Genomic DNA, 14,074 nt, shown 5'->3' on the forward strand with positions numbered 1-14,074 from the left:
CCGTTGTGTAGTGGTTATCATGTTTGCCTCACACCCAGAAGTTTATGTTGGAAGAAAGGTGGGGAGGAGGTGACAGAGAAAGTGATGTGATATCTAGGCGAGGAGTGGTTTAGGCAAAGGAAACAGAAATGCAACGGCTCTGCTGTAGGTCGCTGCTTGGTATATGATCAAGGAAGAAGAGGAAGCCAGTGCCGCTGGAGCAAAGGGAGGAAGAGGGAAAGTAGCGAGGATGAATGGGGTCAGAGGGGTAATGGTGCTGGCCAGCATCCAGATCATTTAGGGTGTAGGAGGCCATTGTGAGAACAGCCACACTGACCTCTGAGTGCGATAGAAAGCCTCTGGAGAGTTGAAGTAAAGTGATAAGATTTTACATACATTTGGAAGGCATCCCTTTGGCTGTTCAGTTGAAAACAGACCACAAGGGGACGGGGAGGTGAGGGAAAGGCTGAAGCAAAGAGACCGGTTAGGAGACCATTGCCATAACCCAGAAGGGAGAGGATGGTGCTGTGTCTAGGATGGTAACAGTGGAGACTGTGAGACTGGATTGAATTCGTCAGGCACACGTACACACTGCTGATAGAAATACAAAATGGTGCAATCCCTATGAGGGGAACGTAGCAATCTTGAACTAAATGACTTACATGTCTATTCTTTGACCCAACAATCCCCCTTCTAGGAATTTAAGCTAGAAATACACCTTCAACAATAACAAATAAAGAAGAAGAAGGTTATTCACTGCAACATCATAAATAATTGGGAAATATTGGAGGTTGGTTGAATAAGCAGTGTTACCTGCACACAAGAGAGTAAAAAAAAGAGTGAGGTTAAAGATCTTATGAGTTGACAGGGAAGGTGATCCCAGCAGGTATTAAGTGTGAAAGACTCACTGTAAAAAAGCACACGTGGCATGCTATTGGTTGTGCAAAAAAAAAAAAAAAAAAAAAAAGGAAAAACAAGTAAACACACATATATCTGTTTATCATTACAAAAGAAAAAATGGAAAGATAAACCAGAAAACACTAAAGTTGGATACCTGCAAGGAAAGGTGGAAATACGGAGTCGGGTAAAAGGATATAGGAGGGTGACACTTCTTGGAATATACCTTTTCATACACTTCTGGCTTTGAAATTCTTAGTAGCCTACATGTTTTATTTCCAAGTAAATAAAAATTAAATAAGAAGGAGGAGACAAAACCCAAGTAACACTGAAAGAAAATGGACACAAATAAATCAGTGTATTTTAAATGATTACTGTAACCATAACAACCAAAGGCAGAGGAAAGAAAGAATGAATCCATCCTTGTAATTTATGAGCACAGCGTTTGGTTCTACATCTTGAGTCTGGGACAGAGAAGGATGTGGGGAGGGGAAGCCGAAGAGGGCGGAGGTCGATTCTGTACTCTCCAGTAGGTTCGTTTTTTGTCATGCTATGTAAGAGGCAATTTTGAAGCAACATTTTGTGCCTCTGGTTGGGATTCTGATAGGACCTACGGTGCATTCCAGCAGATGATGGAAAAACCTCAACATAACAAAAAAGGAACATCAGACACACACAAGACAAGACAGAGTAGGGGAGGTGGGTTTGTATTCCCTGTCTTATGTGTCCTTCCATCTTCAAAGCCAGCAATCCCAGTACTCCTACCTCTGCTTCTGTCCTCACATCTCCTTCTCGGTCTCTGAGCCTCCTGCCTCCCTCCTTGAAGGACACTAGTGAGTGCGCTGGGCCTGCCTGGCTCATCCAGGATCATGTGTGTCAAAACCCTTACTTACCTACCAAAGAGGACACGTGCAATGTCCTCTTGGCCACGTAAGGGGATGTGTTCACGGGTTCTGGGGATCGGGACATAGGACATTCTGCCTCCCAGAGGACTATTGTTCAAAAATGTCACTATCATAGCACAGCAAGAACAGAGAATGTCAGAAGCTGGGAGATATGACAGCTACAGCACTCCCTGATCTTGAACTGGATCCTTTTTTGGAGGAGAGAAAGGCTCCAGCATATTCATTTTTCTATCAACTGACAAAATTGGAACTTGGGTCGTTGGTTAGATGAAAGTATCCATATAAATTCACAAAGTCAGTTAATGTACTGAGGCTCGCTCGGTAAGAGCACACTCCCCACTCTTAGGAAAGGCACGCTGGAATACTCAGGAATTTTAAAAACCATGATGTAAGCAACTTGCTCTCACATGGTTCAGAAAAAGTCATTGTGTGTACACAAACACACAAACGGAGAACAAGAGAAATGATGAAGCGAAGGGGGCAAAATGTTACCAATAACGAACCTGAGAAAAAGGGCATAAGGTATTCCTTGCACTATATTAGATTTTGCAATTTTTCCTAAGCTTGAAATTATTTCCAAGTAAAAAGCTTAAAAAAAAAATCATTGATCTAACCTGTTACTTAGCCCCAAACTTCTGAGTTTACAGGTTTGAAGGCCTCTAAGGATGGGTGAATTCAGTATCTTAGGAGGCAGCCTGACCAATGCAGGTCAATTCAAGGAGTTTGGAAGTTCTCTACAAGATGAACTCTACGGGCACTTGGGTGGCTCAGTCAGTTAAGCATCTGACTCTTTTTTTTTTTTTTAAAGATTTATTTGACAGAGAGAGATCACAAGTAGGCAAAGAGGCAAGCAAAGAGAGAGAGAGAGAGTGGAGGAAGCAGGCTCCCTGCCTGGCAGAGAGCCCGATGCAGAACTCAATCCCAGGACCCTGAGATCATGACCTGAGCTGAAGGCAGAGGCTTAACCCACTGAGCCACCCGGGCAGCCTAAACATCTGACTCTTAATCTGAGCTCAAGTTTTGATCTCAGGGTTGTGGGTTCAAGCCCTGCATTGGGCTCCATGTTGGGCATGAAGACTACTTTAAAAAAAAAAAAGAAAAGAAAAAAATGAACTCAATGTGCTGGTGACTTTCACCAATTGGTTGTAGCTCTGCCATCTGGTGTAGACAGACTAAGTCTTCTCATCTTCAGATATGAGGCAAGCTGTCAAATCGCCTTAGTAATGTTTTGCAGGCTTCAAGTTTCTTGTCAGTGGCTGCTTCTGAGTCTGTTTCTAAACCTCCTCCCTGGGATGCATTTTCTTTTGTCAGAGTTGCTCTTAAAATGCAGCTTCCATGAGAACACAGCACTCCAGCTGGGCCCATCCACTCAGTTTGATTTTTCCTTCCTCTTCCAACCACACTCATCCTGGGTTACCACAACCTCTGCAGGGAAAAGCCCTGTTAAGGACAGATATTGATTTTCGAACTAAATCAGTGCTCGTTAAGTGGTGCTGGGCTGCCCCAGTGGGACTCCTACAGCAGTTACCTGGTAAAAAAAAAGGAAACCCTCGGGTGAGCTTCTTGGCCTCTGACCTGAAATCTGCCCTAAGGCATTGCCCTTACCACCTTTCCTTCCCACACAGCCAGGGCAGAGATCGGCTTCTCTGGCTGGGGCTGGTAAAGGTGCAACGGAGAGAGTGTGTTTAATTTTAGGGAGGGAGTTGGCTGCAGCAAAGCCCTAGCTCCCGGGGACTTGGAGCCTCTGAGGAGGGAGGACAACATCCTACAGTGCAAGTTTTGTTACTTCCCAAAAAAGGTGTTTGGGAGACTTGCCTAGGGTTATAGCTCACTTCTGATGACAGCAGACAAACTCTGGAAGTGAGTTCTTAGATTCTGGTGTTGCTCAGAAATCAGCGCAAGGGACCTTGGGAGCCGTCTTCCGAGGGGAGTCCTTTAAGGACTGTATGTAGTTTCAGGATCCATCAGGCTCATCTTTGCCACATTCTTGTGGGGGAAAGTCCATGATGAGGGTCACCTTTGGCATGTTTTTTGAAGAAAGTCAATGCTAATTGCTCTCGAAGCATTATTTCCTCAGACCGTGTAAGAGAATCTCCTTTCCTAAGGGCATTAATCCTTTAGTGGGGACCTCACTCCTACCAGTGCCTCTAGCCTACCTTTTAGTGTGAATTCACCAGCTGTAAAAATGTCAGGTCACTAAACAGCTGTTGCTTTTCAGGGTGAACTGTCTCACATTCAAGGCAGTAGGAGAGCTGTTCTCTGCAAAAACGCATTTTATGAGAGTTCTTAGTAATGAAGCTTTTATTATGGTGGAGGTTTGAGGGAAGAAAGACAGGGAGAGAAAAAGGACAGGCTCTTCTTGTGAGCCTTCAGATGACAGTCAACTTGCAGAAACTATCTTAAACTGGAAAACCTAAAAGGCTTATCATCTGAACTGCCTGAGCGTGAATTAGCTCACTAGTGATTTTCTGACCGCCCCACCCCCCTGCCTTCCCTGCTTCTGAAGAGTTAAGGAATGGATAGCAAGATCCTTTGGGTGTAAGAGATAATGAGGTTTTAGAGACAGGCTAAAGCCGCAAAGGGTCCTGGTCTGAACGGAAGTTCAAGGAAGCATGAGAAGCGAGCCTGTTGGGCTTTACACACAGGGTGATACACAGGGATGTGCATGAGCTGGGGAAGTCAAAGGGCACAGTAAGTCATCCAAGTGAATTTAGCTAAGGGGGTATGTGAAAGGGAGTAGGACAGCTTGACTTGATTTGGTTGGAAAGAGTCTTGGTCATCCACATACAGGCTTTTCTCTTTTTAAGCAGCTGGTGGAGACACTTCCTTCTCTCCCCTGTGCCTGTCTTCCTGAGTCACAGCTCAGCATTATGATCACTTCCTCCCTGGGCACCTTTCCCATCCCAGGAAAGTCAGGGAGGTTCCTAAATCTGATTGGACTCAGGAAGGTTTCTCCACACTGGAGGTGGAGGTAGGGAATGGGGTGAGGACACTAACAAAAGATGCTCACCATCCCATGGGGGCCTGCAGGTTCCTTTGCCTTAGCTATGTCCTCACATGAGCATAATGGGTATAAATGAAATGAGTGATGTACTGAAGGTCAATACAGAACTGTTTCTTCCTCCTTCCAGTAAAAGACACTGTAGGCATAGAAGCATAAAAAACAAATACTTTATGTAAATGACATGAGAGAATTTTACTTGGGGACCTTTTTCCCATGCGGGAAGAAAAAACATACCAAGGCTTTGATAAAAATAAAGATCCCCTTTGTCAAAAACCCCTAGTGTACAATCCTATGTACATGTTGTTTGTTTGACACCATGGAAACATAGCTGATTGCAGCAGACAAAAGCATGTCAGGGAAAAGACCAAAAAAGGTTAGATCAAGGTTTTCCCCCCAAGACCACTGAAAAAGAATCCTGATTGGTCACTGCTATGGAAAACATGAAAATCCTTATAAACAGGAAACGCCTTCCTCCAGGGCTTCCAAACTTTCTCCAAAATAAAGAAAATTATAGATTTTAAACCATTTCTTCATGGTAGATTAACCAGGTTTTTGGACTTCAGTAGAGTTTGTATTAATAGGGGTTACAGGATGTAGAGACAAACTAGTATACACACCACTTTTGAGAAAATGGGCACCAACCCCAACTTGGTGATGGTCTATAAATGAAAGCCCTAGAACCCTGACTTCAGATGTACACACAGTCCAGTGGTTCTTGAAGCTAGCTAGTGATTTAGAACTGAATGGTATCAAGCAGCCGTTAAAGCTTGGGAGTTCTTATTTTAGGTTTACTACTTGGTGAGAAACAGCTGATGTTATTTAAAAAAAAAAAAAAGGAACAAGAAGAAAAATTCAGAAAAGTCAGAACTTGATCTTTTGAATAACTGTGTCTAAACTAGTTTATTAAAGACTATCCTTTAATAAGCCTCACATAAGCCCATGTTAGATTACAGAAACCCTGCAGGGTTCAAATAGCTTCATCCCTTTAACAGAAGCACATTTTCCCCCAGCAATGATTTTTTTTTTTTTTAAGGGAAAATGAAAACATAAAAGGAAACATCATGATCTGAAAGTTTCATATTTTTCTCTACTTCTATCAATACTCCATGAACAACTGAGTTCACATTCAAATGTACAGACTGTTAACTGTACGTTCAGTTTGTGGGACGCAATGAAAAACCTGTCTACAACGCAGAAGGCTCTCTTCCATCGGAATGCCCTGCGTAAGAGAAAAGTAGTAGTCTTTGGACACCATGCAGTATCCATGGACTAGATGAAATAGTAGATGGTTGACAATTTTAAGACTATCATGAGTCCATTCCAAAGATCAGAAGTACTTAAGTCTGCTATTCACCACAGGACAATCTGTTTTCAGCTTGACTTCAAACTGGGTTGAGGATGGCCAGTCAATATGGGGCCAAGAAAAAGCTCTAATGTTCAAAGGATCTAATACACATCCCTTGCTCTGTATAGGTGACACTTCTCATATTGACCTATATCATAAATTAATTTTAAAAAAGGAAATGCTGTTCGCCTGGGTGGCTCCCAGGCTGGGTTAAGCCTCTGCCTTCAGGCTCAGGACATAACCAGGGTCCTGGGATTGAGACCTGTGTTGGGCTCTCTGCTCAACGAGGGGTCTGCTTCCCTCCCAGCTCTGCCTATTTGTGATTTCTCTGTCAAATAAATAAATAAATAAAATCTTTAAAAAAAAAAAAAAAGGAAATGCTTCTAAGTGCCTGGGTGGCTCAGTTGGTTGAATGACTGCCTTTGGCTCAGGCCAGGATCCTGGAGTCCCAGGAATAGATTCCCGAACTGGGCTCCCTGCTCAGCAGGGAGTCTTCTTCTCCCTTTGACCCTCCCCTCTCTCATGCTCTCTATCTCAAATAAATAAATAAAATCTTTCCCCAAAAATAAATAAATAAATAAGGAAATGCTTCAAAATGAAAAAGATTTTCATTCTCGAGACATTCTTTTCTGTACGGCCAGCTGAACGATTTCACCAGTAGCTATACTGAGAAACTGTAACTCTATGGAGTCATACAAAGAGGTTATAGAAAAGTGACAGAAAGGGGTAGCATATAGTAGTCTGTGAACATATTGAATACTACCAAAGCAGAAAACTACCATTCTAGGTCTGGTACATACAAGCTAAAATATATGTATGTGTTCTTGACTTAGGAAAGAATTGTCAGTATTTAAATTTAATAGTACAAATAAGTTTGATAATGCTGTTTTAGTAACTCATAGAAAGCATATACATACACCCAATGAATTCATCTCTTTATTGCATATTGTTTTTTTAAAAAAATGTACAATCTCATAACACATACAACATTTTTTTTTCTTGGTACTATAACAACAGTCTTGCACCTAGAGACTAAGAGGTTCCAACTACTAAGCTAATAAGATACAAGACATATAATTAAGTTTACAAATTATAATGCTTTCTTTTTGGCATTAATTTAAAAAAACAAACAAAAAACTTTAAAATACACACCCAAGAGAGAAAAGTGGCTACTTACACCAGCACCAATCTAAAAAGTAGATTTTTTTTCAACAATGGCACATGGAATTACCTGCACGAAGCTTTGGGGGAAAGAAACCAAAATGGAAATGGTAAAGGAGGCCTACCAGGATGGCCAAATCAAAATGAGGATGATTACAAAGGGCAAGAGGGACACGCTAGGGGCTTGCTCCTCTATGTGACTCTCCATCCACTTGTCCATTCCTTAAACTGTAAAACAAAGCCATTTTCAAAATACAGTTCCAAAATTGAGCCAGACCAAATTTCTCTTACTATAAATAGAAAAGAAGATAGAGGCACTTTTGTTAAGGAATAGACACATCCATCATCCTCTCCCATTCCTCATCTCCAAGCCTCTTGGAGCAAAGTCTCTGTCTGCCTCTTTAACCCGGTGGATTTGCAGACCTTGGTTACTGAGGGCTGGGGAGCACAACCTCTGCAGTGAGTTTATGACCTTATTTGCTAGTCATTCACTTCCATAAAATGGGTACAAAGTCTCTAAGTTTGCAATGAGGGGGGAAAACGTAAAAACCACTGCTCTTGACCACCCTTAGAGCACTATTTCACAGCTTTCAGATAGTGCAGAGACCTTCCCATCTGCACCAAGCATTATAGTTTCTACAAATTATTTTTAAATAGCATGATTCCTGTACAGTGCATATTGGTATTCTATTCACCCCTTTATCCCCATTAGAACATAAGCTCCTTGGGGCAGGGACTTTGTCTTGCTTCTCACTGTAGCCCTACTAAGCCTGGCACATAGTAGGTGTTTAATAAATATTTGTTAATTGACTGAAAAACTCAATTTAGTGAGTAAATAAGTGCAACAGGACAAACTATTCTCTCCACAGGAAACCCAACCACAACACGAATGATAGAAAGAAAAGAGAGAATCTTAGCCCCCTCCCACACTACAAATAAATAAAGCAAAGCCAAAAAAAAAAAAAAAAAAGTAACAGTCCTCTTTATATATAATTTAAGGATATTAAGAATTGGTAGGTTAATGGTAAGCATCTATATTTTATTTTCTAATGTTCATTGTTTTTATTCATTTCTCCCTGAGAGCTTCATCTTTTGGACTGAAATTTTACAGGTAGCTTTACTGACACACAATTTAAAATGACAACATATAAACAACAAACCACTTCAAACATACTTAGAGATAAATAGATCTTGGCATCTCTGTTGGTGTTGTTGACATTTTGTGCATTCACTAAGTGTCCTTTAGTCCAGACCCATACTGACAGAAGATGCAGCTTGTCCTACAAAATAGGAAAAAAAAAAAAGGAAAAAAAAAGGAAAAAGAAAAGGTACCCCATAAAAAATTTTAAATAATTTTTATCCCGTCAGAGAATTCCTCCTTTTAGGTCTTGGGTGGGAAATTTTATTTTTAAAGTTTATATATCTATATTGTAGAACAATAAGCACATTCTGGCAATCTTGTTCTTTAACAAGAGCGCGAATTGCATTTAGATAAATAGTGTTCTTTTCAAAAGCAATGTAAATAAATCTTCAAGAGCACTTGGCAGAGAACTTGATGAAATCAGGGGGAAAAATTGATGCCCAAGTTTTAAATATATAAAAAAAGTCTGATTGACATTCTACATAATTCAGATTGTGTGCAAGATGTTCTCAATGAACATTTACAGACTGCACCCCCACACCAATGTCGGAAATTCTAAGCTGGTCCTATCAATTACTGATGCAATACACCAGTGTCACATTGTCAACTATCAAAAACCATTTTAAATCTATATTTTTCCAACACTAGTTTTATCAATGAAAATAATTTCAAAGTATACCAAGCTTGGAAACCATAAAATATTTCTCAAGCCTTTTTTTTTTTTTTTTGCTTTTGTTTTTCCTTTTTACTCTAGGGAATGTCTCTGTCACCTCTTTCAGGAGATTATATTGTGCTTCTGAACAGCCATGGTGTTCAGGGGAAGAAAATGAGCCATATTCAATACAAATGCATACACAAAAGTTTCTGAGCACATACATTAACATAGATTTTTTTTTTTTAACCATACATATAGGTCTCCAGACAACACTCAGACTTCTATATACATTTTTTTAATATATATGTACACATACATTTACATACACACACATTCACACATTCACTCACAGATGAAAGAAGAAATTGCCACTGTTTGGATTGCAAGGCAGTGTTATGAAAAGTTCTAGTCACTTCAAAGGGCTGCTAATGAGCATTCTAAAAAAAGTATCCAAGGAAAATTAGAAATTAAGTTTTGTGACTGGTCTCTCTCGGCTGCTGTCCGTCATCTGGTTGGTAATACGCTTGCGATTCCGTTTCAGCTTAGAAAGGTCTTTGTCAAATACTTCTCCTGAGCGTAGAGCTGAAACCAGGTCATCGAACTCTCCACCCTCTTCACTATTCTCTTTTGCTTTCCTCATTTTACGTTCCCTTTCACGTTGTTCTTTGAGCTGCAAATAGAAAGCAACCTTTTACAGAAGTGTCGAAGTGTTTTGTTTTCAGTGGAGATGAAGTCCTTGAAATATGGCCATACTCCAGTCACATCAACCCATGTGCATCCAACAGCTGCTAACGCCCTTGGACCTCACAAGAGATGGGGAACTGGGACTTGAGGTCTTATTGTAGAAGCAATGAATAATGAAGATTAGACACTCACCATCTAGAATCTAGGTAAACCTCATGATATTCTAGTTAAAACAAGAGCAACTAGGACAATTCCTGTGCCTATCATGGAATGAGGAAGTTATCACTGAACAGACCCCAAATATTAGTTTATTTGATAGTACAGAGAGACTAAAGCAAACGCTCATAGGACCACTTTCCTCACATCTAAGGCTTAGCTTCTATCTCCTGTGGATGCCTGGAGCTGGCTACACATGGGTTATTATTATTAAAAACCAAATTATACATGCATTAGAGAAAATTTACACAATTCATATAAACAAAGGTGGAAAAATCATCCTTAATCCTACTGTTAAGAGCTAACCATTGTGAGCCTGCAGGGGTTAGACCCCACCACTATCATTTTCCCTATTAACACTTACCTTACCAAAAAAAAAAAAAAAAAAAAAAAAAAAGATTTACACAGAAGTAATTTTGTAAACTTTCTTTTATCATTAAATATTCTTTGAAAACGTGATTTCCAAGGACTGCATATTCCATTAGGTAGCTATTACACCATTTAAAGCTAATGCCTGGTTGGTAAACATTCAGGTTGTTTCCATATGAGGGCTATTATAAAGATTGTGGCTGGTTCTCTTTGGGCAAATTTAGGGTTATTTCTTTATAATAATTTCTGGGAAATGAAACTCCAGATCAGAGGATGTAGAAATATATCTGTTCAGTCTTTGGATATACACTGCCTGACTGCCTGAGAGAGACTTACGGTGACTCAAACTCAGAGCAGCATTCTAGAGAGTACTTCGATGCTCTCCTTCCCGCTGGCACATCACAGCGCCGTCTACACACCAAGCAGCAGACGTTCTGGGATTTGCAGGAGGTGGAAACGGCGGAGATCCTCATTATGTTACCTGGGCTTCCATGCGAGCGCGGCGTTCCTCCTCCTCCTTCTTCCTTCTCATGTTCTCATTCTCTTGTTTGGCTTCTGACACAGCCTGAAGAAACTGATCAAAAATGCCAAAGAACTCATCCGGCTGGATTTTGCCAGCTTCCTCCCCAAAGTGTTTCACTGCTTTAGTAAACTGGAAGAAAAAAAAGGGGGGGAGTAGTTTTAAGAAGGTCAGTGTTCCAGAGGAATTGTGTGATCAAACAGAAATCTCTCTAGAAGCAGTGACGTTCAGAAAGACTCAAATATAACTTGCTGGAGTTCAATGAGCCTGTATTTATCTTTGGCTGCTGAACAGGCCCATCAATCACTGCTAAAGTAAAAAATTTAATACTCCTTGACTTTTGAAACTATTTATTCTTTTCCACCTCATTTCAGCTTAACACCAATGATTACCTACTCTGACTTTTTATTAACTAAACAGTAGTAAAAACAAGAAAGCAAAATATCACAGGGCAGAGCACTCAAGACGTAAAACTAATAGCAAACTCGGCAGGGGTAGGGAAACTTGTACTTTTAACTTTTCTTTGAAGCAGTTTAATATCATTTATTGGTGCCATATGGCTAATATCAAAAGCAAATGGGATCCAGTGCTTCTTAGCTGCTTTTCCTAATCCTAAGTAACACTAGCATTGTGGTATTTCCTGGGCCTCAGTTAGAAAACAGTCACGGACTACAGAATCATTAATGCAACACCGAATTTATGACTGAGAATACAATTTTATTCCAAATTCTTTCTTAGAGAGAATCCCTTTTGGTGCAAATCCTCTCAAAACAGCTAAAATGCAAAATATTAAGGTAGAGATAAAAAAATTAATACAAATATATGTCTCTTATAACAAAATAGTTATTTCCAGTCTCCTCAGTATTTTTTCCTCCTTTGAGTTGGTCAATGTATCAGCTTATTTAAGATTTTAATTCTTTAAACTGAAGTATAATTAACATACAGTGTTATATTAGTTTCAGGTGTACAACATAATGTTTCACCAATTTTATACAGTATTCAGTGCCCACCAGGAAAAGTGCAGTCCCCATCTGTCACCAAATGTTATTACAATTTTCCTGATTATATTTCCTATACTGTACTCTTCTAGTTTTAGTTCTCCTGGTAGTTATCTTCATAACTCAAGACTGCATGATTTTAGGAGTCTTAGCAGTATCATGACTATCCAAAAAATGTTCAACGCCAGTCATAATGTTTTTTAGAAATTTTCTTCCCTCTGTAAGGATCTAATGCTGTTACTCCTAAGCTACTAAGGAAGATGTTTCCAGCTTCGGAGTCAAATGAATTCTCATTCTCTATGCCTAATCAACTACTTAACATTTTCCAGATCTCTAATTTTCTTTTCTTCTTTTTTTTTTTCTAATTTTCTTCATTTAGACTATGAAGTGTTGGTGCAGTGCCCCCAACCCAAGAATTTAAAGTTGCTTTTATTTTTCTTGCATTATCTCCTTTATTGTATTTTTTTCTGATATTTTGGTAACACTATCTCCCTATAGGAAATATTTTTAGTATTTATTCTTTTATCCCCCCTAGTTTTACTGAAATATAATGGACATATAGCACTGTATAAAATTAGGGTGTACAGCATAATATCTTGACTTCAGTATATTGTGAAATGATCACAACAGATTTGGTTAACACCCATCACCCTATACAGATACACACAAAAGGGTCTACTTTCCTAGTAACTTTCGAACACAGCATGCAGCAGTGTTAACTACAATCATCATATTGTCCATTACAACCCCTATACTTATCTTAGCACCTTTTGGCTACCTTCTTCCAATTCCCCATCAATATTTATTCTGAGATAAAACAATTATAAAGTTATATGTGTGTGCATATGACATCTTATAGTTGTCATGGTATATCTTTACATTTGTACTAAAAATGTTCTTTTGCCATTTCTCTCTTCACTGAGGAGTTGTTCTCAATGTTTTACTTATTTGGAAATATTCTATTAGAAACCAGAGTTCTGGGGTGCCTGTGTGCTCAGTTGGTTAAGCGTCTGCCTTTAGCTCAGGTCATGATGCCAGGGTCCTGGGATTAAGCCCCATGTCGGGCTCCCTAATATAAGAAATAGGGCTCCTCCCTCTCCCATTCCCCCTGCTTGTGTTCCCTCTTGTTGTATCTCTGTCAAATAAACACAGGAAATTTTTATTAGAAAAAAAAAGGAAAAGAAATCAGAGTTTGTTTTTAAATTTTATTTATTTGACAGATTTTATTTATTTGACAGACAGAGATCACAAGTAGGAAGAGAGGCAGGCAGAGAGAGAGGAGGAAGCAGGCTTCCCACTGAGGAGAGAGCCCGATGTGGGGCTTGATCCCAGGACCCTGCGATCATGACCTGAGCTGAAGGCAGAGGCTTTAACCCACTGAGCCACCCAGGCACCCCAGAAATCAGAGTTCTTTAGGGAAAAATACTCTGTTTATACTCCACATACAAAGCTCTAGCTTGTCTTCACGGCTTTATAAGCTAATTTCTAAAAGTTCTGGTATGAACAAAATGGCATTAGATGGCCTACGACTGAGTCTCTAAATCACTTAAGTTCATGCACTCCAAGCCATTCTGAATGATCTTTTTATCTAGGAATTCTAGTGATGATGAAGTCATGTGTATTTTGGTCTGAAGAAAACTAGTTCCAGACTGAAGTTCCCACACTAAAATTAAAAAAAAAAAAAAAAAAAAAAAAAGTAGGTTGTGCATGAGCAAGTGTTTTTATATCACAAATTAACTGTAGGGTTGATTCTTATAAAAATGTTTGAGCCCTTAAGGAAGTAGATTCTATACTGCCTTGTTAGGGTGGGGTTGGGGAGACCCTTCCTTTATAGATCTGTATCATCCAAAGTGGTGAGGCATATGTAAGACATGGGTGGGGGTGGGGGTTATCACAGAGGCCGCTGACATCAATCATGGGACAGCAGAAGCTGGACTTCTAACAGCAGTCCTCTGACCATACATTATCTTTCCATTTACTTAATCATGTTGGAGGTGTGGTTTACAGTTGAGACTAACTAATGTATCCTAATACAGTCTTCTTCTGCACTGCAAGCAGTTGTTTATGTACACTACACATAAGCAAACATCCATATCTATTACTAAACAGACGACTACAGTGAAATGACTTCCATTACTCAAGTTATCAAAGGAAAGTTAAAGCAAAAGGCTATTGTGGCAACTGAGAAATGAGCAATGTG

At 39.7% G+C, this 14,074-nt stretch overlaps 1 protein-coding gene across 4 annotated transcripts in view; it reads right to left on the reverse strand.

The window, feature by feature from the left end:
- Nucleotides 1-7,053: 7,053 nt before the first annotated feature.
- Nucleotides 7,054-14,074, reverse strand: part of DAAM1 (dishevelled associated activator of morphogenesis 1) — a 163,466-nt gene continuing 156,445 nt past the window's right edge. For all 4 annotated transcript variants that reach the window (XM_082734964.1, XM_082734965.1, XM_082734963.1 and 1 more), the window contains 2 exons: nt 10,838-11,008; nt 7,054-9,757 (listed from right to left, as the gene is read on the reverse strand). In XM_082734964.1, coding sequence (XP_082591090.1) covers nt 9,548-9,757; nt 10,838-11,008 — 381 coding nt within the window. In that variant the 3' untranslated portion in view covers nt 7,054-9,547. The remainder of the gene's footprint in view (nt 9,758-10,837; nt 11,009-14,074) is intronic.

This window comes from Mustela nivalis (assembly GCF_964662115.1).
Source record: "Mustela nivalis genome assembly, chromosome: 6".
In the NCBI taxonomy this organism is placed as follows: domain Eukaryota; kingdom Metazoa; phylum Chordata; class Mammalia; order Carnivora; family Mustelidae; genus Mustela; species Mustela nivalis.